The 26,591-nt window shown below is 38.9% G+C and overlaps 2 protein-coding genes across 10 annotated transcripts in view; one reads left to right on the forward strand and one right to left on the reverse strand.

Moving 5' to 3' along the window:
* GPM6B (glycoprotein M6B) overlaps positions 1–14,493 on the forward strand; it is a 45,088-nt gene extending 30,595 nt beyond the window's left edge. For 5 of the 7 annotated variants that reach the window (XM_017728493.1, XM_017728492.1, XM_017728496.1 and 2 more), the window contains 6 exons: positions 227–413; positions 3,836–3,992; positions 7,142–7,313; positions 9,191–9,264; positions 9,572–9,637; positions 11,975–14,493. In XM_017728493.1, the coding sequence (XP_017583982.1) occupies positions 227–413; positions 3,836–3,992; positions 7,142–7,313; positions 9,191–9,264; positions 9,572–9,637; positions 11,975–12,124 (806 nt within the window). In that variant the 3' untranslated portion in view covers positions 12,125–14,493. Of the gene's footprint in view, positions 1–226; positions 414–3,835; positions 3,993–7,141; positions 7,314–9,190; positions 9,265–9,571; positions 9,638–10,335 lie in introns of all 7 variants that reach the window. The other 2 variants (XM_008629278.2, XM_008629279.2) reach the window with 1 other exon arrangement.
* The window catches only part of OFD1 (OFD1, centriole and centriolar satellite protein), a 40,530-nt gene continuing 18,839 nt past the window's right edge, over positions 4,901–26,591 (reverse strand). Inside the window, exons 17-23 of one of the 3 annotated variants that reach the window (XM_017728487.1) lie at positions 25,207–25,339; positions 22,318–22,418; positions 18,781–18,900; positions 17,594–17,745; positions 16,813–16,983; positions 16,098–16,168; positions 4,901–5,545 (exon numbers count right to left, since the gene is read on the reverse strand). In XM_017728487.1, coding sequence (XP_017583976.1) covers positions 5,431–5,545; positions 16,098–16,168; positions 16,813–16,983; positions 17,594–17,745; positions 18,781–18,900; positions 22,318–22,418; positions 25,207–25,339 — 863 coding nt within the window. In that variant the 3' untranslated portion in view covers positions 4,901–5,430. Of the gene's footprint in view, positions 5,546–14,920; positions 15,116–16,097; positions 16,169–16,812; positions 16,984–17,593; positions 17,746–18,780; positions 18,901–22,317; positions 22,419–25,206; positions 25,340–26,591 lie in introns of those variants that run through there. The other 2 variants (XM_017728488.1, XM_017728489.1) reach the window with 2 other exon arrangements.

A 26,591-nucleotide genomic window follows, 5' to 3' on the forward strand; every position in this document is an offset into this window, starting at 1 on the left:
AAGCACTCAGCCCACTTTCTGGGCTTTGAGTCCATACCAACAGATCTGTAGGTCACTGCTTTAGAGGGTGATGCTGTCTTGTACCACCTATAGATTTTTTGCTTAGCATGTCAATGCCTGGGCCTTTTATTCCCTGTGGCTTTTACCAAGTGGAGGACGAATGTTCTTTTCCTCATAATTTGCTTTTTGCTCATGACCTTTCTTTTGCTTTCTTTCTTCTGCTTAGGTTGCTTTGAATGTTGCATTAAGTGCCTAGGAGGAGTGCCATATGCTTCGCTCGTGGCAACCATTCTCTGCTTCTCGGGGGTAGCGTTGTTTTGTGGCTGTGGCCACGTGGCACTCACGGGAACTGTGTCTATCCTCGAGCAGCACTTCTCCACGACTGCCAGTGACCATGCTTTGCTGAGTGAAGTGTAAGTATGCCTCCCATTCCCGTTATTCATCATAACACCCTCATGCTAAATAACTAGAGATGGATTCAGACCTCAGTCTCCGCTCCTGAGTATTAGGTTGCTTGTTTTTGTAACAGCACTCAGTCATTTATTGGTGCTCGCATACAAAGAACCAAAGTGTGTATCCTGGTACACCTGTTCATATTGGGACCAGTATTATTTAGTATCTTCATCAGTATCATAGACAGTGGAATTGAGTGCATCCTTAGCTGCTTTGCAGATGACACCCAAGCTGAGTGGTGCAGTTTGCTTACCTGAGAGAAAGGATACCAGCCAGAGAGACCTTGAAAGCCCTGAGGAGTGGGACTGTGTGAACCTCATGATGTTCACCAGGGGCAAGTGCAAGGTGCTGCACATGGGTCAGGGCAATGCCCAGTATCAATACATGCTGATGTATTGATATATAGATGAAGGGGTTGAGAGCATCCCTGCCAAGAAGGACTTGGGGTGCTGTTGGATGAAAAGCTGAACATGAGTTGGAAATATGCACTTGCAGCCCAGGAAGCCAATTATATCCTGCGCTGCATCAAAAGCAGCATGACCAGCAGGGTAAGGGTGGGGATTCTACCCCTTTGCTCTGGTGAGACCCCACCTGCAGTGCTGCATCCAGCTCTGGGGGTCCTCAACACAGGAAAGACACGGACCTGTTGGAGCGAGTCCAGAGGAGGCCACCAAGATGATCCGAGGGCTAGAACACCTCTCCCATGAACACAGGCTGAGAGAGCTGGGGCTTTTCAGCCTGGAGAAGAGAAGGCTCTGGGGAGACTTTACAGCAGCCTTCCAACACCTAAAGGGACCTACAAGAGAGCTGAAGAGGGACTTTTACCAGGGCCTGCTGTAAAAGAACAAGGGGTAACAATTTTATTCTGAGAGTAGTTTTAGTTTTTGTTGATGACATAAAGTTGGAAGGGATGTCAGGAGTAACAGGGAAGCATGGTTCTGTCTATCCCTCTTCAGAAGAAGCTGGACTGGTATATGAGAAAAAAGAGAAAAAACTGGAAAGATCTGCAAATGTAGCCTTTGGACATAACCATTGGTGAAATACTTGGGTCTTTTATGTTCCTGAGGCTCGTCTGTGAGGGCAGAGGAAGGCCTGGAGTGCTGCACTGTGTCCCATGTCCGGCAGCCAGTCTGGCTGTGCGTGCTGTGATGAGGGGCCCCTGTGACGAGCACGGTGGGCATGGCACATGCAGGGGTGCACAGGCAGCAAGCAGGACACAGCTTTTAGGGTGATATTTGAAGGCTTTGGTATCAGGGCCATATGCAGCACACTTAATTCTTACTTTCTTTTTGATTTCTCTTGTCACTGACTCCTTTTATACGCTTGCAGGCATAGACCTGCCAGTTTGTTGCATGCCCTCTGAGCACTGGTGCCAGTCCCACAGCACCATTTCAGGGCTTCTGCTCTCCACTCTGTCTCCAGACTTGCTCTGGGCCTGCTCCCCGCTGGGGTCCTGCCTCCCAGCACTGGACACGCTCAGTCCCTGGTTGTGGCCAGGCAGTGTGTCCCCAGCTCCAGGGCATGAGCCACCAGGGCCCTGCAGTTAGACACAACATTTAGTAAGAAAATGTAAGCAGCTGTTCTTCAGCAACTGGGTAACAAAACACCCTGTGCTTGCATCAGTCTCCATTTGAGCAAAATAGAAGAAATTGCAAAAGCAGCAGTAACAGGCAGCAAGTTTTATGGTTTGGAGAGTTGTTGACAATGGTTCTTGCCATGTCAGCACCAGCAGCTGGGGAAATGCATAATTCCTACCAGAGCAGCTCAGGGCTCGGCTCTGGGCGAAGGGGGTAGCAAGGGAGAAGTGTTAGAAAGGGCAAATAATTTCAGGCTACAGAGACATTAAGAAAAAAAAAAAAAAAGAAAAATACATTAGTAAGACACCCTATGGAATAGACTTTTTAACCCCTTTTCCTATTACTGATTTCTGGTAGCATGCATTGAGTCTCTCCTGGACTATCAATGATGGTGAAATGATTTCTTCTATGCTCTCTGAAATCCTGAGTTAATTTTTTTGTGCTTTACAGCACAGGTGAAACAGACGTATCCTGTTATTTTTTATCAGGTTGGAAAAAAAAGATAACACCTCCAACATAAAATTTTAAATGAGCAATATTCTATTTTGATACAAGGGTAACATTTAACTATATAAATGGTAGTCATTAATTTTCTTTAAGCTAAAACATTCAGATACTCTTTGGAGATCTATGTTAGCAGCTACATTGTGGAGAGTGGCAAGAATTGGGAAAAAAAAAATCTGAGGAAAACATTTATCCTCAGAAAACTGGTAGTGTGGATGTATAAATTTAACCTCTTGGTTTTGTGAATAGCTTCATCCAAAACAACCATTCCAACAATCAAATTCCTTTTAAGAAGTTCCGGAGTAATCATGCTAATAACGAAATATGACTTTTGGAGACCAGAAGTGGTGTATGGAAGATCTGGCATTCTGGTCCTCCAAAACAATTAGCTTCAGATACAGAATCTGATTGATAGTATTTAGAAATCATTCTTTCCATCTACCTCTTCTAGCTAAAGGAAAAATACTGTTAGAATGTCATTGCAGATGGTAGATGTTTAAGGAATCAAAAACTTTCTCAAATACCATCTGAGGGAAGTGCTTATACCATGTGCCCTGAGATGATCTTCCTCTAAGTGGTTCCAGAATACCTAAAGTGGAAGTGTTTCCTAAATAACTCTTTCATTTTTTAAGAGAATTTTTAACATTTTGAGGCACTCAACACCGCTGTGACTTAAAGCACTGAAACTACCAGCTCACTTGGAACTACCCTTCCAGGTTGTAGAGCAGTCTCAGGAGAAGTCACTGCGTGTTTGCTGAGTTTTGTATCAGACAAGTATTATTGAATTTAGAAATTTTTGCAAACTTAAGTTAATTGGATTTCACAGGTGGAAATGATGAATTTCAGGGACTGCTTCCTTTCCCTAAGCCGAAGGAATGGCCACAGAGCCTGGTAGTTCAGTCAGGGGTTTGGCTCCATGCTTTGCCATTTCAAGGCCCTGCTTTGTCCCTGTCAGACATTCCCAAGTGAGGCGTCAGGATCAGTAAGAGGAAAAAGAAAACCTTCATAGTGGAGGCATGAAATTGCAGCTTTAACCTGGTGACAAACACCAGTCAATGTAAGGACTGCAGCAGCAGCCGGGGATGCTCGGGTGGGTGCAGGACTAAGGCACGTCAGGATTGCTTACCTGGGAAGGGGCACAGTCATACCAGTGTTTTCCTGCAGTCCGCTTGCTTAAAATGCTAAGGAGCCTTGAACTTTGTTTCTAGGAGTTATCTCTCATTTATTATAATTTGAGAGGACTGACTTTGTTTTTATAGGACTGAAATCTAATTGTATCTTTTTTTTCTTTTCTGTTTTAGAATACAGCTAATGCAGTATGTAATCTATGGCATTGCATCATTTTTCTTCTTATATGGAATAATCCTTTTGGCAGAAGGTTTTTATACCACAAGTGCTGTGAAGGAGCTGCATGGAGAGTTCAAAACAACAGCCTGTGGCCGCTGCATCAGTGGAATGGTGAGTGGGATCAGAAATGAGAACAGCAGTCTTTGCTGGCTAAAACCTTGGGCTTGGTTTGACTCCTGGGTTTTGAACACCAGGATATTGCTGCCTTCTTTGTTTAACTCCTTGTGGGTGGTCAGGGTCAATCCATGTCTTGGTTCTTCTTTGAACTTCAAGGGTGCTTGGTCAAATCAAACTGCTGCAGATGGGCTGGGTGGGAACTGCCATAGCCTCCCCTGACATAAAGCTGAACCCACTGGTCTAAACTAAACTGGGGAGACTGCTAATTTTAAAACACTTAAATGTGAGCCAAAATGAAATTTGCGCTTTTAAACGTGGAACACTTGAGTGATGCTTAAAGGCAGACTGTAAAATGGCTGTGGTTTGCAGAGCTATTTAAATATCAAACTGTAATGGCTCTGACTTCCATAGTCAATTGTGCTTGAGTGTCTGGATCCTTCAACAAACAGTAATGAATGAATGAAACTTCGCAACATCTTTGCACTTGAATCAAGTATTGATTTGCAGATGGCAAAAGGCAGACAGATAGAACAGCGAGGCTTTTTCACAAAGCCAAAGCAGTTGGAACTCTAAAGTTACCAGCCATATTCTCTTCCGTATACTTCTGTATTTGAAGAAAATTGTAAGCAAAGTTTAACTAAAAATAAAACTTCAGCTTCTCACCCACATTGTCCCCAAGGGCACACCGTGCAAGAACAGCCATAACTGCGTTTCTGAGAGAAGATTTCAAAGCTATTACTGAAAATCTGAATTCAAAGCTCGTAGTTATGGAGGAAGCTAAGCAGTATGACAGATCGCCCACGGGAAAGTGTGGGTGAAAAGAGAAGAGGCTTTTGATGTGATTGTTGCATTTTAATATACAGTCTAGATCCTGTACTTAAAAAATATGTACTTTCAGCTGGTTAAATACAAAAGAAATGCATGTTTATTTTCATGAGAGTTAGCAATTTTCCACTGTGCTGTTGGGTATTTACTGAATTTTTCGAGAGCTAATAAAAATAAGGCATCTGATAATTTTCCAGTTAAGCAGCTATTTGCTCAGGTTTTTTCTAGCAAGCATGGTCTTCACCAAGGAGCAAAATTAGATCTGAAGCAGTATTTTCAAAAGATCCAAAATAAAATAGAAACATACACATCCATGCATCTCATCAGTGCAGACAATTGCTTGTGCATTTGAGTAGTTGCAGGCACATGATTGTCGCTGCTTATACAAACACCGGTGTGACACATGGAAATACAGCAGAACAACATGTTTTCATGTTTATCCATATTTGTCCACACAATGAAGGAGAGAATTTACCATCTGAGTAATGGCTTAGAGCTCTTGTAAGATGCATCAATGTTTGGTGGTGACAGGAAAAGTGCCTGTATGCTGCTGTGTAAAACCTTAGGGCAAGAATAAGGTTTGTGAGGAGATAAAATACTTAACAGACTAGTGACTGCAGCTGGGTACAGGCAACAGGCTTTTGGACATCCAGGGATCTTCTGCCACTTTGATCAAGAGCTTCTGTACTTCTTCTTCTTCCATTACATTGCTGAGCAAAGTCCTGAAAGACAGTCCCATCTTGCATAAGGTTGTTACAGAAGAAAGACGTCCATCTTCCCTAAATTATTTTTGTTGGCTCTGGTAATGCAAAATAGCCATTTCCCACAGTTACCACATTAAATGTGAGAGTGAGTCTATTTTTTCCTGGCTATTTTAGGAGTTAAAGGCTTTGTGCACTTCCTCTCATGCACACTTCCACATACACATATGCAAACTCATGGTTCATTTGTAGTGTATTTACAGAAATCCTTTAACCTGGTCTACTTTTTCCTTCCCAAAATCCAAAGAGAGGATTTTCAATTCTCACACAAAACATACAGGTCTGGTATAGGCGCTAATATGAAATAGGGTATTCAGCTGAGTTGTCTATAAATTAAAGTCTAGCTGGGGTTTTATGGGCCATAGCTTCGCAAGAGTTTCCACCTCCCCACACTCCACCCCCATTGGCTGAAACCTGATCAGTTGTTCAGCTTTTGCTCTAACACTTGCCTGGTTATTCTGGAAAAAACCTGGGGGGATGCAAACTTCCACCAGTGCAGCATTAGTTCAGTCCCTTGGTTCTGGGTCAGGCTGAGAATCCTCCCCCCTGAGAGCCTTTCCCATCCTTGCTTTTGTCCTCTGGCACTAAGTTTTAAGTAAGACAGTAGGACACCAGTGCTTTACTGGAAGTAAAGGCTTTCCATTCCACCTACAGCTAAGAGAACAGCCGCAGCTAACAGTGAGAAGAGAGCACAGAAGATGTAACAGCATTCCCCCACCTTCCAAGTAGGATCCAAATCCTAGTCTCACCAGGAGGGGGGAGCTAGGAACTGATGCCAGAACTACTGTTTCACCATAACACTTAGAAGAGGAGGGGAAAAGGGACAGGGCTCAGTGGGAGGAGGGAGCTGGAGATTTCCAGAGCAATCAGTGCCACATCTTATATCTTACCAAAGAAAATGCTTGTAATGTAGTTTTTTTTAAAAGAGCAAACCCAAACCAGCAAATTTCAGTGGACAAATCCATGATTCTCTAATGTGAATTAATTCATTTTCTGCTTGGCAATGTGTATTAGACCAACTGAATCCTTCAGATCTGCTGTTAACCGTCATGGTATGTTTGCAAAAAGAGGTATTTTCAAATGTTACATTCCAAATTGATTTCAATAAATCAGGGAGTATGGGAGAGCTCTGTGAGCATTGATTCACTGTGTGGTTTTGATTTGTAAGTTGTACAGAAATGCTGGTATATTATAGTTAATTTTAAAAAAACCCCTTAAATTGATTTTTGTTGGAATTTATTGGTTTTAGCCTACGACTAGCATCCCTGCTTAGCTGAGAATCTTGAGAAATCAATGGGCTGCTCTTTCTTGAGGGCAATCTGTTTACTCAAGCAGGCTGATGAAAAAGGAAATGCCTGAATTACTTTCTCAGTAGCACTTAAACTACCATAGTATTTGTAAGCAATGAGGATACTGATTTTGTGTGCTTGGAAACCAAATGTTTTCTTATTTGAATTCTGAAAGTATGCTTAAAGATTATTTTGAAGAATTTTAAAGGAAAATTTAAGTAGTCTTTTCAAAGAATAAACACAAAGTGTTTGTGTTTTCTCTGCCCAGTTTGTTTTCCTCACCTATGTGCTTGGAGTGGCCTGGCTCGGGGTCTTCGGCTTCTCAGCTGTGCCTGTCTTTATGTTCTATAACATATGGTCAACTTGTGAAGTCATCAAATCTTTTCAGACAAATGTGACCGTGCCAGGGGACCAGATCTGCGTGGACATCAGGCAATACGGTACTCGTTTTAATCCCCATTAAAAACTTCATCCTTTCTCTTCAGTCTTTCCTCAGTAGTTTTGTCTCAGCCTTATCAGATGAATCAAATGCAAAAGTATCTTCTATCTCTGAATGTGCTATTACTTTTCTAATTAATTCACATTACACTGATCTTTTTCCAGATGCAATCAATTTCACTGAAGTGACAAGTCACTTATCTGAAATGATTTTGTAGTGGTTTCCAATACTGTTATATTAGGTTTGAAAATAGATCAGCCTCAAAATAAACTTCTTGGAAACAGTGCTGAGAAATAAATAACCACATTGTGGGTTTTGAACCCATATGCATATATTATGTTCTTTCAGAAAGCTGTTTTACATTTAAAGATGAAGTAAATGTCTGAATGTTGCTCTGAGAATTACTTTCAGTTAAAAAAACAAAAACCTGCAATTAAAAGTCTGCCCATAACTAATAATGAATTAATGCTACTTTCCAATGACATGCAGAAACCTAAGGAACCTGGGACAATAACTTAAAATAGGGTCAGGCTTTTCATTTCTTAAGGTGAGTTTTTCTTGAAGTTAATCTTTTTAGCTTCCCTTGTGCAGAAGATCTTTTGTCACCATTACTTTTGGCTTCATTCTAGCTAGCATTTTCTAGGAATGTTTCTTTCTTTGGACTAAGTCATTCAAAGCTGAGAAAATGGATTCAAAGTTGAAAAAGTAAGAAAGCTTGGCTTTGCTCTCCTGTCCGGGTAAGTCCAGTAGAAGAAAAGATATACTAATTTTAAAAGCAAGAAGTCTTCAATCAGTTAAACATTTACATTCTATTTTAGCAGCTCACAGCAAGAGGCTGGGAAGACATTTTCTTCAGCAGCAAAGCCTAGGAGTGAAGGGAGATGTGCTCCTCCACCTTCCTGTTTCTTCTGGCTGTTTTGCAGCTGTATTTGTGCTGTATTGTTCCCCTGATCAGTAAAACCATTTGGGTTTCAGTGCATGATGGGAGAGAGCAGCTCCCTAACAGACAACTGGTGTCACTGAGCTTTCCTCACGTTTTTGGATGGAAGTGGTAGCTGAAAGGCTGGAATTGTATACAACAGTTGCAGAGAAGCAGCTGACTTGGAAGTCAATCCTATAAAATCTTTCTGAAAGCTGTGCCATCCTGAGATAATTTCAATGACCTGCTGCTTATAGAGTTGCTAATTCCAACCAGCTGGGTGGAAATGCAAAGTTGTATGGGGAAACAAACTGGGTTTCTCTTAATTCAAGTGGGTTTTGCTTAAGCTTTACATCTGTTATAGGCCTAAAAGTTTATTTTTCATCTGCTAGATTCTGTTGACTTTTCAGACTTTCAATCATGTAGGAAAAGTAATTGGGAGTATATGAGGTGCAGCAGACTGAACTTTCTTGTAGCAGTGTTCACTTGATGCTTTTTACCTATTGGAACGAAACCAGAAAAAAAATGCTGTAATTCTTCCCTCTAGCTCTATATTCACACCCTTCTACAGTAGTTTCTTCTTCAAGTAGAACCTCATCTAGTAAGTGTTATCCTGAAGGTGCCAAGTGCCTCTGAGATGCAGATTTTCTCTTCTGTGCTGAGTGGGGGAGTAGGCAGAGTGTGCAACTGGACCCAAAGTGCAAAAACCCAACCAACTGTTTGGCTGCCAGATGGGAAAACCACATCTGAGAACATGCCTTGGCAGCAGCCCTCAGTGTGAGGAGAAAGCATAACTTGAGGGAGTTGTTTTAATTCATGCTGCCAGCTCAAAGCTGTACTGGTCAACGCACGGATGCCCAGAATGGGAACACAACTGGCAAGTGGGTGGAAAAGATGAGAGGAACAGAAAGTGTGTGTTGATTGCTGAAATTAGTGGTTTCTTTTCTGTGGTATTTCAGGTATTATCCCTTGGAATGCTGTACCTGGCAAAGCCTGTGGCCCAATTTTAGAGAACATCTGCAACACAAATGAGGTATAGAAACTTAACCTGTGTGCAGCTTTTGACTACAGGTCACTTGGGCACCCTGTAGTAAATACTTGATGAAAGTTTTTGGAGAGAACTCATGCAAGGAGTGTAGAGAGATTGCTTTAAATATAACACTGAAGCAATTGTTACATCATCAAAAAAAAATTATTTTCAGTACATTTGTATTTTCTAGAGCTTTGCTACCATGCTACAAAGACTGTTTTATTATCCTTACTCTCTAGAACACTTGAAATGCATTTTGTACTATTCCTAATGAATTACTTCAATGTTTTTAACATGTTTTTTTCTCTAGTTCTACATGTCTTATCACCTGTTCATTGTGGCTTGTGCTGGAGCTGGTGCCACTGTCATAGCATTGGTGGGTAGTATTTTTTGTTGTTTTATAATTTAAAATGTTAATTTTAGGCTTAAGATGCTTTTAGATTAAATTTTGTGTATATTAAAAGTAGTGATACTAGACATGAAGGAGGGTGAGCTGTAATCACCACTATTTGCTGCTATGGTTTGGTCATCACAAGTCAGCAGGTCCCCAACTTTTGCTTTAAGAAGTCATCTTAACCCGCCTCCCACATACTTAGGAAAAAATTATTTGCATGTCCTTTCAAAATCCTACTTCTGTCCACTGTTTCTGCTTTTATTTCGACTATTTATTTTCATTTTTGTAGTTTATTTGATCAGCTGCTTGTAACCTCTTGGTTTCCTTTGCCTGGACCCAGGCAGATTGACTGGTCCAACCCTGCAGTGCCTGTTCCAGGTAGCGGCTGGGAAAAGGGACATTAACAAGATGACTTGTTCCTATGTCTAACACTTCCTTTAGTGGCCAGCTGCTAACCTTGTGCCAGCCAAGCCCAATACTCACAGCTGGTTGACAAAATAGCCTTAGGGTTTGTGCTGGGTTATCCTCCCCAGAGAAATGGCAGGTTATTTATCTTGCATCTTCACCCTGGAAGGAGCTCAGAGTAACATCTGTTGTAAAAGTATCGAGAGTTGCCCAAGTGGGCTTGAGCCGTCACCTTGTTGTATCTTACTCTCCTGTATTTTGTTCTCTTCCACCAGCTGATCTACATGATGGCTACTACATATAACTATGCTGTTTTGAAGTTTAAGAGTCGGGAAGATTGCTGCACTAAATTCTAAATTGTATAAGCCCAGTAAAAAGCTGCATTGCGTAGCTTGAAATACCACTGACACCCTAGACTAAAAGTCTAGCTTTCTGAATTTTGTTACAGTAATTGTAAATAGCTTCAGTAAGCATCGTTTAGCTTATCAGATTAATGAAATGACTTCTTGTATATGAACTATGATGTGGATGAGATCTGGCTATCTTTTCATGTTGAGAGGATTCAGTTACTGTAGGGGCGTTTATAAAGCATCCTTCTGAGAAGGGGATGTTTTCATTTCAAGTCTCCACTTGATTTCTAACAGTCATCTCAAACAAATACTGGAACAGTTCAGGGTCAGATGTACTAATTTATTCTCCACCATGAACACCAAATACAAATACCCTCCAAGCATACAAAATACATATGGTGTGAAAGCAAGGGAATAATGAAGTAGTGCCAGTCTATTTTGGCAGAGATCAGAAGCCCAGGTATTATGAATTAATTTGCTTCTATTTCCAAGTGATTCCATGCATGATGAAATCAATTATTTTCTCTTACTCTTAAGTAAGTGCCGAATGATACTCTTTCTCTCAAAAAATAAATCCTTGTCTTAGCTCTGCGTAAAACAATCACATTCTTTCTTTTGGACCCTGAACTAGTAAGAAACAGCATATGAATAACTTCTGTTCTTGTATGGCTGCACTTTAGTAACTGATTTCTCAGTAGCCAGATCTCAAAAATGTAAGTATGACTGCACAGGAAGCAAAACCATGCATAGATCACAGGGACCTTTTTACAGTGTTGGGGAGAAAAAAGGAGAAGTGAATCAATGTTTTCAGATGTACATGTTTTTGCATGAAGTATGGGCAAAAGAAGTTGGCAAGAGACGAATGCACAAACTAGAACAACAAACACATAATAATTTTAAAAAAGGGAGCCATTTGCTATATACAATATAAAACTCTTCACCTGAGGTTGGACAATGGAAGTTTAAAATGTAGCTATAAAAATACAAGATTAAGACTTCTTAACCCAGAGATTGCATGCTTTTGCTTAGTTTTGGACTCATGTTTTGATGTTTAATTTTTCGATGTGTTAATGTAGCCTTGTTCGCATAAATAAAACAGTTCACAGTTTCAGGTTTTTTTCCAGGGGGAGGGTGGAATTCTCATCTGCTTGTTGGGGGAAAAGACCTGCCGGGCTCTGGGCTTGGATATGCATAAACACCACGACCTTAGAAAGCAGTTCTTCTGAGCACCTCGTAGTTTACAGATTCTGTATACTGCCATGTACAAAACTGTTTTCCTGCTTCCCCCCATTCTGCATTTTAATTGACCCGTACAACTCTGTAGCTCATTTTAATATCCTTGTACTAACTTTCTCTAAACTGTGAATAACTGAGTTATTAGCATGCCAAATTCTAGAGATCTTTGAAAAATAGCCTCTGTGCTTGTTTTAATAACAGAATGCTTATTAACGTAGAATAACTATTTTTTTGGTCGTTATTTTAAAGAGCGTCTATTAATCTGACTAGCAGCTTGCTTTGCCTCTTGACATGCTCACTCGCCATCATGCTCACCCTTCTCTTCCAGATCCACTTCCTCATGATACTGTCTTCTAACTGGGCCTACTTAAAGGATGCAAGCAAAATGCAGGCCTACCAAGATATCAAAGCAAAAGAAGAGCAGGAGCTTCAGGATATCCAGTCTCGGTCAAAAGAGCAACTCAATTCTTACACATAAATGTTTGCCACAGTAATTCAGCAGAAGAATTCTGTAGCTCTGACAAATCAGCAAATAGCTGCTCTGCAGTACAGATGTGTGTCTACCAAACAAAATTAGAAGTGTAAAAGCTTCACATTCCAGCTCCTGGAAAACTTTTTTAGGGAAATCTTCCCATGGGTAATCTTCCATCCTTTCTAACAGAGAATGGATGGTTTATTCCAGGCATTTTAAAAGGCAACACTTTACAAAAAGTGACCAAATTATTCTTCTTTGAGACTTGTGGTATTTAATATTTGACTTGTTCTACAGCATGCCGCCCTGCACAAACGCTGGCAGGTGCCGAGCAGGCAGTAGATCTGTGCAGACCTCAGGCACAGGCATGGCCTGCGACTGAGCACCTCCCAAAGGAACCCGTGCCCAGCTGGCATTTCTGAGAGGAGCTCGTGTTTGTGTGGTGGCACAGCTGCAGCACCTCCCAGGTTGCAGGGGGGCTGTTTGGGAACGCCCCTGCCTGGGCCACGGGAGCAGCTCCACTCCTGTGCCACATGCATCCATGATGAGGCTGTCATGTCCCAGTGCTCACCTGAGTGTCGAGCAAATGTCCCAGTTTCTAATCTTTTTATTAACTATTTAATGGAATGTAGATCCCTGGATCTGGATAATGATCCCCTTCTTTGAAAATAAATGTCAGCTTTGCCTTAATATTTATTTTCGATAAATGTCTTAGCATTTATATAGTGGCAGGAGACCATTATCCTACATTTTAAGTAAGTGAAAGTGTTACCTTATTAAAATGACACTGATCTGACTATTCCAAATGAGCAGATGAGAAAGTTTGCAGAGTTTTACACTAACAATAAAATTTGCAGCCATAAAATACAGGATGTCCACCTTTCTCTATCTTGGTGCTTAGCAAATTTATAGTCAGTGCTTATATGTTTTCCTTTTTACAAATTAATTAGCACACTAAGAAAACACGGTGTTCAGAAAAAAAACCAACAAACAAACTGGTGCCATTTTAAAGTCATTTCCCATAGAAGTCTGCCTTCTAATTAATGTTTTTTTTCAGAAGCATTCAGTGATATCTTGAGTATTAGTGATGGTATATTTGGTGTTTGTTCTATATGATATATATATATATATATATATAAATGTTGGGGGGGAAAAGTAAAAATACATCATTCATTTGAAAAAAATTAAATATTCAAGTCATACCCCTGCTAAGCTGATGTGTGGTTTGGTAGTTTTGACTGTTTGCTGAATATACATCAAAGGAAGCACAAATTCCTTCAAATCAGTATTAAGAGAAAAGGCATTTTTTTGGGGGGTATCAACTTCAAATATAATTTCTTTTGTTAAATATTGAAGTCTAATTTGACAGTTTCAAAAAAGGGGCAAAGTTGATTGATGTAGAGCAAATATGACAAAATAGCCTAGTGTATGTTCTTACCTGTTGCATGAAGGAGACATTTCTACAGCAATGCAGGTGATGTTCTAGCCCAGTGTTTGCATAAGGGTAATAATGGAGGCAGTGTCTTAAAGCCTAATTCTTTTCTAATTCAGTGTAGCTATTACTGGGAGTTTTTGAAGTTTTGTTTAAGTAGTCTAATATTTTTATGTAAAGAGCATTAAATTTTGCTATGTATAAATTTTTGTAACCTAACAGTGAATCAATATTTTCTATCAGTGCCAAGGGCTTCCTGTAGTTACATCCAAGTGTTAAAATAAATATTTGTAGATAATAGACAACACTTGTGTATGCTTATTTGAACCCAGACCTACAGCTACTCCATGGCAGTGCATCTCTAGGCTTTACATCTCTATCTGAAGTGAAACAGCTTCTGTTCCAGAGCTCCCTGCCCTCCTGCATGGGGCAGGGCTGCCCTGCAGGTGCAGCTGCAGCAGCAGCTGTGTGCAGCATGCAGTAGTGGTAGTTGTTCCAGGCCAGCATAATGCAACAAGCACTACCCCTTCCCAACATCCAACAGGAGCAGTCTCTCAGAAATTCTGTAAAGGCCAGAGTGACTGCAACAGCAAATTAAGCAGCATGTAAAATTAGAGTAGCCACCACTTCACATTTTAGCTTCATTTCAAAAAGCAAAGTTTGGATCTGTCACGGTTTTGATACATTGTGTTTCAACATCCAGTGAATTCAAGACAGAACTTTGTTTTTTGCCCCTAAATTCTGTCAAACTTGGCTTCATGTTCTTGTAGGTTAGGTCAAGATGAGCAGCCTCAAATGCAGTGCAAGTTGTAATATATGCTGCCACCCAAAATTACTTCATTGATAAAAACTACTGTATTTTATACTGTAAATAAAGTTTAATGATCTTGCCTATAATCTACCCACAAAATACAAAGCTTAAATAAAGATGAGTTAAATAGCATTTTTATTTTAATCTTTCCGTTCTGGGCTGGTTAATACCAACGAGGTGATCCATGAGAGGGGCTGCTTCTGAAAGTGGCTGGCCCTGCCATAGCAGCAGAAGGGGCACCTTAGTTTGGGTCTGTCACACTCCACACTCTGAAACTGTGTGAGCCAAGTGCCTCCACAGGACACCTTTAAAAGCAGGTGATGATGATGGAATTTTTTGTTTCTTCCACCATACTTTGAACCATTTGGAGCAGAAGGGGTTGGGGGGCGGGGGTTGGCAAAGTTGACAAAGTTTAGAGGAATTCAGTGTCAATACAAATCTACCCAAACATACTGATCAGTTTTTGTTCCCTGCTTTGTTATTTCTCCCACCCCACCCAAGGGCTTCCTCCTGGATTAGTAACACATCAGGACTCACTGTTTGAAGTCAATGACTGAAATGGTGAAACAGATCAAAATCGGCTTTATTAATTTATAATTGCACAGCCTGCAATGTTGGTGCCTAACATTTATTACACACAGAAACCTACTGTAAAAACATCTTTCTCATAATAAGAATAACAATTAAAAAATCAGTAGCTATTGTTCACCAGAAGCTTTCATCCACATCTCCATGAGAAATGTCTGCAACACTACTGATTATAGGAGAGAGGAAAAAAAGGTGTTATGAGTCCAATGTAGTTTATCTTAAATCTTAATACTCATTTTAAAGCAATAGTTAAGAGACTGCCTTTGCTGCAATTCTCTTGCTGTTTCAGTGAACTGCTGGCAATAAAACCAGCCCTAAAGGAGGAGGATCTGGGCCTTCATTAACTGAAAGCCATCACCTGTATCTCAAAAAGCAGAGCTATCTTCTGTTGTGCTCACCCAGTGAAAACAACACAACTGCTGCCAATTCAGGAGCAGTAGGGTAGGGCTTGCTATGTTCAACAGCACATATAATAGAGAATCATTCCTATGGTTATGGTGAACCTTTATGGGTTTTTTTTCTATCTGCTCCACATTTTTTGCTTATTTTGAATTCTCCATCTTCAAGGAAACTGAAAGATTTGATGGAAGATTGTTTGGTTTATCGTTTGCAAGCAACTAAAACCTACATATCCTTATTTATCAATGTGTAGAGAGAACCAGAGGAAATGCCTGGGCTGTTGTAACTCAGTGCAGGCAGCCAAAATCTCTGAATAAAGTGTGTTAAAAGGCCACGATGCTACTGAAAAGTCAAAGCTAGGAACAGACCATGGGCGAGTTGCAGCACAGACAAACCTTCACCCAGGGGGTCATCACATAAGAACAATCCCTCAAACTCCAGCTCTCTGTCAAGGAATTTGGATGCTGCTCAGTTGCAGGTAAAGAGTTGTGACTGCCACAGCTACTGAAACAGATCATGGAGTGCAGCTCTCAGCTGTGAGTTCCAAACAGTGCTTAACCTGCATGTACAAGAACTGGAAAGATCCTCAATTTTTCCAACACACTTGCTTTGATTACTAATTTATGTTGCTTTTTAAGGAGGCAGATGTCTCTTAATGTAATTCATATTAAATCTATGTATTAATTTAGAATTTATTATTACTATTTGTTAATATGGTGTTCTAGAAGTGATTAATACAGGAGCCTTACCTGTCATCCTTTTCAGTAGATAGAAGTCCTTCTGAAAGTGACACTTCTCTTATGTCTTCTTTTTTTGAATCCTGGCAACCAAGAGGAAAATACACTTTCTCTAACCAGTTCTAAAGTCAAAGTTTAAGTGACTCTAATAGTATCTGTATTTTGAAGGCACATAACTGAAAATAAAAGTCTTCTGAATGACCAACCCTATTTCTACAAATGCTACATTGGACCTAGAATAGTAACACTTTGGAAATTTAGACTGGGATCATGTCTGAAGAAAAGCATCCTGCTTTCCCTCACTGAAGTAATACCCACCCATACCTCTTCTTTAAAAGTCCAATTTTCCATTTTGCCAGAATAAATTCTATCAGTTGTGTTAGAGGAACACAAACTGACCTGTGTAGGTTCAAACTGTATTTAAACGCAGTTTAAGCTAAAAATTGAGGACATTTAAATACTGTCCTGGTACCTTAAAAAACAAAAAAACTTCCTACCCAGAGAACACCAGCAACCCTTATAGAAGAAAGTTTTCAGTGTTTTTTCTTTTGGGTCATCACACTTTTCCAAACATTACACAAATCCAGACACTCTGCAGGTTGTTACATAAAGTTTCTACATGAAGAAAAACTTAAAAATGTGAATATTGTTTTCATTCCTAAGCATGCCTAGCAAGACACAAATTTGGTCAATAATATTTTTGGAACTGTGTTTTGAGAGTAATCACCTTGTTTGCCAGTTCCTGCTCTCTGCTCTGCTGAATTATTCTCATGTATTTTTCTAATGGATTTGAAGGAGGATCCTTTACATTATTTTCAGCACCAGTGTTACTATGCTCAGATTTTACTTCCCCTTTATCTTCTATTTCTTCATCTGTTTTCATTGAGTCTTGGATATACTTTAAGACACAAAAATAAAAATTAAATACTGATTAGGAAAATACATTTATACCTTAGTACCTGCAATAAATGCAGAATTTCATGTTAACCTCAGTAAACATACCAGTCTAAACAGCATTAAACAGGACCTAAAAATCCAGAACACTACATAAACAAACATGGAGTGTTTAAGCTCAAAGGGATTTAAGCAAACTCAAGGTCTCCTTATACCCTCTGCTTTCCAGAGTACCCTGGACACCCTGACAGAGGCTAATGAACAGATGGACATTAACATGTTCTGGTGGTGTCCCACTTGCAGTGGCCACACCACGGAGACAGCAAATGTTCAGCTTGTTCCAACAGCATGGTGACAGTGGCCATAAAACTGTAACTTCCAGTTTCATGAAGCATGGAAGGAAAAGCATCTGTTTCCAGTGAAAAAGTTACTTGGCATAAGGAGACATTCTAGTGACACTCTGGTTTATCACACAAGTACATAAAATAACTCAGTCTCTACTACTTTCACTTCATGGAATTAAATCTATTTTTAACTAAGTAACACATGTAACAATCCTAAACTGCAAGGGACTACAGAGCTGCATCACTGTCAGAAATTAATTAAATTACCACCTCTTCATTAAGCTTTTCCACTTCTTTTTTCTCACTTTCCAAAGCGTCCTGTTGCTCTTTCTCGCTCCTTTCTTCTCTTCCTTTCCTTTCTTCTTCGAAGTTTTTGTCAACTTCTCTGTTCTGTTCTTCAATCTGCCTTTGATCCAGCACTGCTGTGAAAAATTATTTCAACATCTGTCATTTGATTTATGTAGTTCAGTAATCACTACAAGAGCATACAAGTAAGTACCAGGTTCCTGTATAACGTTAGCAGTAAATGGAGAACAACTGGATATATTGTTTACACACACACACCAAACTTATTCTTGAGTATTGGGTAATGTGTTTTCCCACCTCTAAACTGATAAATGACTCACCAATAGTTAAGGAGTAGAGCCAAAGTAGAGGCCAGAGATTTGATAGATCACTGCACTTCTCATTCCTTTCATGAGCATTCTCATTAAACCTTAATTATCCCAAATTCCATGTTACTATATTCCTTCCCCCTCTGCAATGGGTTTGGATATAATTCTTTATATTTAAAAAGCAAAGTATTTAAAATCCCTTTGAAAATTACTGCAGGACATACTGTTGATGTGACCAGTGTATTTAAAAAGCTGACTACAAAGAACAGCATCAAATAGCAATGAGATGGGCAAACTCAGTACTGGGAATCATGAGAAGCTACAAAGCTCTTCTCTAAATAAAAAGAACCATAATGTTTCCATCTAGAACAATTAGAAAAGCAGCATATGCTGATTGAAATCATTCTCATCTACCCAAAGAATTAAAACTGCATTGTGATAATACAGTTCACCAACAGTCAAAAATAAATTGAAAAAAAATCCAGACAAGCAGTACATAAAATACTTCAAACCAAAATATTTAATGTCTCATTCCTATCAAGAACAGAAATTATATTTAATAATTACCCTAAAGAAAAAAAAAATCATTTCACCAGATGCTGGACAACGGGGTTGGGAGGGGTGGCAAGAATGTTTAAATTAAAACCAAATTTAACTAAAACCAGGGTGAAAAAAAGTAATCCTCATACAGAACAGCAAAAGAAAACACTGTTTCCTCTTTAGTACAGAACTTGCACTTTTTGGAAAATTTTTCAACCACACCAGCATACATACATACAGACTTTTATACACATTTGACATTTTAAAAGGGTACTTTCTTTTGAGTCTGAGCTGAGAACTCACTTAAGTCCTGCAATGAAGTGGCTGTTGCTGGTACAGGGGCTGTGACATGGTTTCCATCAACGATGTCCCCAGATGGATGCAAGACATCACTTTCACACTCCTCTGGTATGTCCCCCTGAGCTGGAGAAGAAATTTGAACAATGGCTTCATTATTTTGTAATTGCAAAAGTGGAGCACAGCAATGGATTCAGTGTGGGAATGGCTAAATTAGAACACAAAAATATCAGCACTAATTGAGCATTTTCCCTTCAACTTGATCATCTCCCTGAGAATTAAGAATTATCATAGGCTGTACTTGCTTCCTTCATTACAGAATTGTTAGTTTTGAAATTAGCTATTGGAACACATCTGTTTATAAAGCCAAAACTGAAGAAATACACAACAGAAACCCAAGATGTTTTCATTTCCTTACATAATCAAGATAAAAGTCACAGAAAAATTGTATGTCCAAGTTCAGCTCATCCTTTTTATGAATATAAAAACAATCTTTAACTATTTGATGACACACTCTTTAATGGGATCATTGCCTTCTTCAGTGAACAGGATGGATGCTGCTAACTCAGGTATTCTACATTATACTATCTTCTCCCCGTGAAAGGTGGCTCTGAATTCACAAAAACACAATTACTGTCCTTCCTCTTTGATCACTGCTGTGATACTCAACTGCTTCTTAATTATTTACTTGCAAAGTATGCAGACTGCTATTATCTCATTTGATGGGAGATAGAAAAAAAAAAAGAGATAAAACAAGATGTGGCCATTACCTCTAGATAGCCAACCTGAAATACACAGGACTATTCTCCTAAGCATTTAGTGTAACAGAGCACAGATACCCTATATATCTCTTTAGGTTTTGGGTGAAGCTTTAGAAAACATCAATTTTTCATCCTTCAAATACCATCAAGCATTTTTCTTTTTCACATTATAATAAAATTGAAATATTTTGCATGAAAAAAACCAAGTCAACCACATGGATCAGCCTCTATCTGAATGGTTTGAATTTCTTTAAATTAGAACTCTTTTAAAGGAACTATAGATGAAAGGAACTATAGAAAGCATGATGGAAAATTTCTGTCAAGCTGTCAGTCTAACTAAGTTAGGAGAATGTTTTCAGTTTCTTACAAAAGCAAGAGTAATTCCTACCAGCTTCACCTAGGAATATAACTCCTATATATGGGGGTTCTTGTAAGACCAAAATAATGGGCTATCACACTCAAAATCTATTCTGTTTTGTTGCTCTCTCTTTAAATTATAAAGCTATCAACAAAAACATTATTTCCATATGAGGCACCAATAAGCATCAGGGTATGTAATATTTAAATAATAAAAAAATTCCTTTCATAAATTTGTCCTGGTTAAATATTACTTCTAACTTCAAAATGAATGCTAACAACATAAGCAAACAAAGAAACCCAAACCAAAACCATTACAGTATAAAATGAATTAACTACTCTGCAAAGGAGAAAAAAGGTAACTCTGTGTACTTTCACTCCCTTTTTAAGGGTGGACAGCAAGAGATGCATTATTCCCTTAAGATGAGCTCATCACCTAAAAGCAGCTGCTGCCAAGAGAACTTGCTGACCTTTTCTTTCTAGAACTCACTCACAGTAGGATTAAAAGACTTCCATATTTTCTGGTACCTCCTTTAATTCATTGTTTTTTCCTACTGTTATCCACTTTGTCCTTCATTGTATCTTTCTCTGTATTTACTTCTTAGATTTTACTTTCTTACCTGCCGCTCCCAGCCACTTCTCCTGAGCTACCTCCTCCCCTTTTTAGCCATTCTGATTTCCTCCTATATACTGAGATTGTCTTTTGATGCAGTCTGACCCAACTAAAGTACTCTTGATTGAGAAATCATCAGCACATGTGAACTCCTACAATTATTGACCACCACACATCACCAAATGATTCAGTAATACCTTACTTGGGCACAGCATCTACTCAGCCCTAATTTCCAAGAAAATGCCAGTCTGTTGTCATATGTAATAAAATAAAAGTGAAATATGTAACATATTCCCAAAAGCCTCTCATACAAAATTAAGCAAATAATTATAAGGCTAATTAAAATGTGAGATGAATAGAAACCATTACTGGCTACAGGCTTGGTTCACATTCAAATAATACATTTAAAGCTTATAAAAAGGAAGCTAAATGAGATAAATAAACCCAACTGAGTAATGCGTAAAGCTTCACAGAGAAATGCACGGATGAGGCATTATCTTCTGCTAGTTATCACTAAACACTATCAGCACATCTGCTGTTTAAACAAACATCGTTTTTTGGTTAGTTCCTTTTAAAATACTGAAAGCCATATTCTCACAGGGTCAGGAGAATGAGCAAGGGGTCCACTCCACCTTCCATATGACCTAACCACAACCAAAAGCATAAGCCAGTCTGGGACCCAGGAAACCACTCACACCAGTCAGAATCACTGGTTTCAAAGAAAATATCCCTAACTCTCCCATACAGCAATCACAATCTCTTCACCAACTATGAGTTTAGTTACACCACACAATGCCACATGTCCACCAGCCTCAGGACTTTACAGACCTAACAAAATCTGGAAATAGGAAAGATTAACTTGCTGTTCACAGCTTTCTCATTGACAACTTCATTACTTTAAACCCACAGTTTCATGAGAGATCAGGCTGCTCAGGTTCAACATTAGGATGTCACTCAAATGCTGAAAAACTAAGTAAGGCCAGTAACTGTGCTTCTATATCTCACTCCATATACAAATGGCTATAAAGTACACTAAGTTTTATTATCCTCCTCTTTCTACAGTACCTTAGTTACATCAAAGATTTTTGAAAACTGACCCTGTAGCATTTAGAGAGAAGGAAACATTTTATAGCATGCAATCACAGAGAGCAGAAATGCAAATAAATAAAATGCTGACCTCAGAGAAAAAGAAGTTAGGATACAATTCAGGTTTCAGTAACTTAACCATATGCTCCAAAACTATTCAGAGATGCTGATTAATGACAGCATACTTGCAGGAGTTCTTCACACATTTACACACACCCTAGAGCAACTTCTAATTCATAATACTATTTATGCCTCACTTACTGAAGGAAAAATTAGGAGTGCATACAACAGCCACAGAAACTTATCTTTAGAATTAGAACCTGGTTCTAATTTATGCAGCAAATATAATAAACCTCAATTTAGTTCACATACTAGTACATTTTTCTGTTTAAATAAGAATTCTACACCATTTAAAAACATTCCAAAACAACGGTCAGACCTACAGCGTTAATCAGAACAAGGTTATGCAAGATTTCTGAACAAAATTACGTCACAGATTTCAGAACCAACTCAATTTAATGTCTGCTTATTACTACATACACTTATCTAAAGATGCAAGAATGATGAAAATCAATCCCTCATCATCTGAGATATTTGTTTTTCTTAATTCCAAAATCAGTCAGAATTTTTTCTCTCCAAGTACAGTCTTAAAACTATGAAGACAGTTGTCCTGTAACTGTTAAGCCCTAAGGTTAAACAAACTGTCTGAAATGCACTAAAACTTACCTTCAAGAGTATAAATGTGTTCTTCAAGATCCTCATACCTTAGTTTCTCTGGTTTGTGGACATCGCTGAAATCTTGTTTATCTGTCTGTTGACTCTGAAGTCTGAAAAAATAAGGAAGAATATAAATAATTTAATAAATATAAATGCTAAACTTTTAAGCAAATAGCAATCTGAAATTCACTCGCTAAGCAACAGACTAAACCAACACTAAAATCCATTAAACTTTCTGACTCAAATACAGGATATTTAAATCCAGTTCTCTAACTTTTAGTAAAAGTCCACTCCATTTCCCTGCAGCCTTTCCCCAAGGCCTTTATGTGACGTAAAATCATTACATTAAAACAAAATACAAGGGAGTAAGAAAAAACAACAAAAAAGGAGAAATACAATGAATTGTGACAGTCAACTGAAAATTAAGAAATTTGCCTTTTTAAGCTCTGTGTTACAGTTTAATTCCCATTTTGATGTCATCTTAACAGATGTGTTTGAAATGTATTAGGATTAGATGTCTGGCAAAACAGAGATGCAGGGGTGAAAATCTGGGTTCTATCAAAAATGGGGCTAGTGCCCTCATTCTAAATCCCCGTTTATCTCATCAGAAAGATAATGTGAAAGAATAATGTCTCCCACGTGACCCAGCTCCTAAACTCTGACCAGAACTAGAACAGTAAAAGGAGTGCAGGTCACTAATGAAATTCAGCATCAGCACTTCATAAAGGAGCTTACTTCACACCAGCTGGTGCTCTTCATCACAGCCTAAGTATGTTTGTGCTTACAATTTCTAAGGAATACAGGTCTTTCATGGAGCAAAAGTGGAGAACAAACAATACAAAACATACCCCCAACAAAAAGATTTGTTCATAAACAAAAAGTGAATCTGGGCACAGATAAATAAATTTGCATTGTCAGAAGGATAGTTCAGTGATGTCAGCGGGGAAAAATACCCTGTCAATTAAATAGCACAGAGTAAATGAAATTTCAAGTTTTTGGAAGTCTATTTCATGTTTTGAGTCCTTCCTTCACAGAAATGATTAAGTGCTAAATAATTCTTAAGGGTGCAAGTTTCAAGGACACACATGCCACTTTCTTCAATACTGTGTCCTGCAACACTGCTAAAAAGACAGAGAACCCAATGCCTCAGTAACAACCCTCAACTGGTTTCTTCAGGCCAAAACAACAAACAAACAAACAGTTAGGTAATAATCTGCCTTACCACTCTAGTCTTCCTGTCTGTGTTTACTGGCTTCCTTCATACCACTCTTATCTTGGAACATAAATAAACGAGGAGCTCCTGTAGTCATAGAAGCAATTGTTCTTCCCCACTGACTGAGGTCTGACTTCTAACAGCTTGTCACAGATGTTACAGCATCATATTCGCTTTTCTTTTCTTTTCAAAGAAGTTCCCATTACCACTTAAAATCTACAGGTCATAAACTAATCCCACAATACACATCAGTGATGTGGCATTTGCCTAATAATAAGAGTAAATAACTGGAAAAGCCCACACATGCATTTCTCAAATATTTCATGTAACAGAAAACAGTCCAAGGCACGTGAAATTAGAAAATATGCAACAAAAGAATGTTTTTCTTTTAATAAAGTCTTGGGAAAGCAGCAAGTTCGAGACAATTATTGGGACCTTATACCCTTGCTTTGTCATAAGAAACCCAAGAAATCAACAACAAACCATAGTTGCCTTCCCAGACCTAGGTCTGGCCTCTGCTCATATTGTTCACTCTTCAAACAGGATGGAGTCCATAAAATCCTTCAAAGAAGTGAAGTCCCTCACAGGATTAGAGAATTTTCCCCTGTCACCTTAACATGCAGGTTAACATTCAACCTTCACTTTTTAAGGCCTGTCAGAGAAGTACAGGAAATCTGACACACCACAGAAAACATGAATGAGTAGGGAAAAAGGAGACACAGCCTCAAGGGAATACTTAAAGGAAACTGACCTCACAGTCCCTGAAAATCCCAACAGCTCATTTTGAAGACAAAAACCATAAAGGCTCTCCCAAAATTCTAACCAGATAAGAGACCCTCTCTGCATTAAATGTATGTTGAGGCCTTGATAACAACAAAATAAAAAAGCCCTACAAATGCCTGCTAGAGGTGCCCCAGCACAAGCTTTCTTCAGCCATCAAATCAGGAATGATGGCTAGCAGGTTAAGGACAATTCAGTTGTCTCATCTTAAAAAAATTACTAGAAGTTAAATACTAGACCTGCTTCTGAAGACACATGTTCTTAGTTTTGGAGAGTGGAGGGAACACTGGCCATTAAGAACAGAAGAACTTCAGGCAAGGAAATAGGAGATACAGAGATGAAAGAAAAGTCATTTTAATGCAGCCTAATTTTGTCAAGTTATTAATTTACCTTAAGAAGATCTTAAAAAAAGCAACAAAAGAGAAAAGTTGTGCTACCCATCCCATTCCTACATGCAAAGGAGACTGGAAAATCCTATTTTGAAAACAGGCACATGACCAAGCTCTTCAGAGAAGGAAAAAAAGTAATAAATTTAGCAATACAGTTTGTTAATGAATGAAGTGAGAATGTACAACTGCCTTGATTTAAATTCTCAAACAGGCAGCAGAAATTCAAATGCTTCAATTAGCAGAAGCTCATCAGTCAGGTCACAGATGTGAAAAACAGAGACACAGTTAAAGAGACATAGCTTTGCTCAGAGCAAACCAAAGTGTTTGGGTTTTTTACAACTAAGTTCCACTTGAAGCATGATATTCAAAATGGAAATCCTTATTCACCTTTAGAAAAGTTCTCACGTATAAAATTAATGGCTGGCTTGATTTGTAAAAGCAGCTATCACTGTGAACAATTAGATACATGTTTCTTTAAAAAGCAGGTTAAAAATGTTGCTTTGTAAACAATGTTACCTGATTTTCTGGCCATGACTGGATGGTGAGGAAGGAACAGACTCAGAAGATGAAAGCAAATATGGCTTTGAAATAGGAGAAAGAACCTGGTCAACACTCTGCTGTGAAGAGGTAAGGGATGAGCTCTTGGCAACTGCAGAATAAAAATCCCACAATTTGCGTTAGTTATTTGTCCTACCATTCCTCAGACAAGGCTGGCTGTACAACACATGCATTATTGGTCCAAATGTGCATGGACTTAGGAAGTAAAACAGTCAAATGCATGAGCTAATTTAAAGGAAAAAACTGCATAATCCTTCCACTGGCAGATTACGCAGTAAAAGAGCTGCTGGATCTGCCAACTGCAAGTGTTTCAGAGGAGGACATACTTCTTCCTTTCATTCTCCAGAGACAGGTGCTGACAGCTGAGCACTTACCCTCACTTAAAGGAAAAACCAATCTCAGACTCACATTCATGGTATCTTCTACCTTTGAAATTTACCCTGAGTTGTTCAGACTGGTATTTTCAACAGCACCGAAAAGCTCCATAGAAGCTTCCAGAATGACTTAAGAGTTTTCTAGCAAAACCACACCTGCTGCTTCAGCCATCTCTAGCAGAAAAGAATAATATACATATACCAGTATAAAAGCACTCCTCAGAAGACTCATGAGAGAGAAGTGACATCTCAGTGGGGAAGCAGTCTAACTGGGAGCTGACAAATCACACTAACAGCATGTTAGCACTGAAGCTAACCTGAAGATCCTATCACCCAGCTGCAGCCTGGTTTCCTACACTCCATACCACCTCATTTCTGTAATTCTTAAGTCAGGTAATGCATTCCTTTGTTATTCAACTCTTACCCCTCTCCAGAACCAGTTTCATGCATTAAGCACAGAACAGATCGAATGGAAAAAAGAGATCTGCCCTCCTGTAACTAGCTTCTGAAAAGTACAAAGATAGGAAGGATTTTTCAGGTTATGCACGCAACTGTAGTTTTAACATTCCCTAATTTTCAACAAAACCCTAGTATTATGAAAGATTTTGTCTGTGTGCAGTGCTAAACAAATAGTCTGTGGGTACTTTATACTGACAGAAGCTGACAGAGAGAACTTACAACATAAAAGACTGCTTCGGTAGTTCAAATCTCAAATATGTTACCAGTAACAGAGTATGATACTCTACATGCAGAAGCACAGGGACAGCCACAATCAATCAGTATTTGTGACCTGTTTCTAACAGTGCCCATTACCAAACAAAACTAAACTAAAATTAAAAAAGGAGAATACTCGTATCTTACTTCTGGCAACACCCACCCCGACCTTTCTTCAATCAATACTTTTTTGGATCTGCCTGACAGAGAATAATAAATTACACAACTTACTCATGGTATGAAAAAACATTTCAT

The sequence above is a fragment of the Corvus brachyrhynchos genome, unplaced genomic scaffold (assembly GCF_000691975.1).
Source record: "Corvus brachyrhynchos isolate BGI_N302 unplaced genomic scaffold, ASM69197v1 scaffold11, whole genome shotgun sequence".
Classification (NCBI taxonomy): Eukaryota; Metazoa; Chordata; class Aves; order Passeriformes; family Corvidae; genus Corvus; species Corvus brachyrhynchos.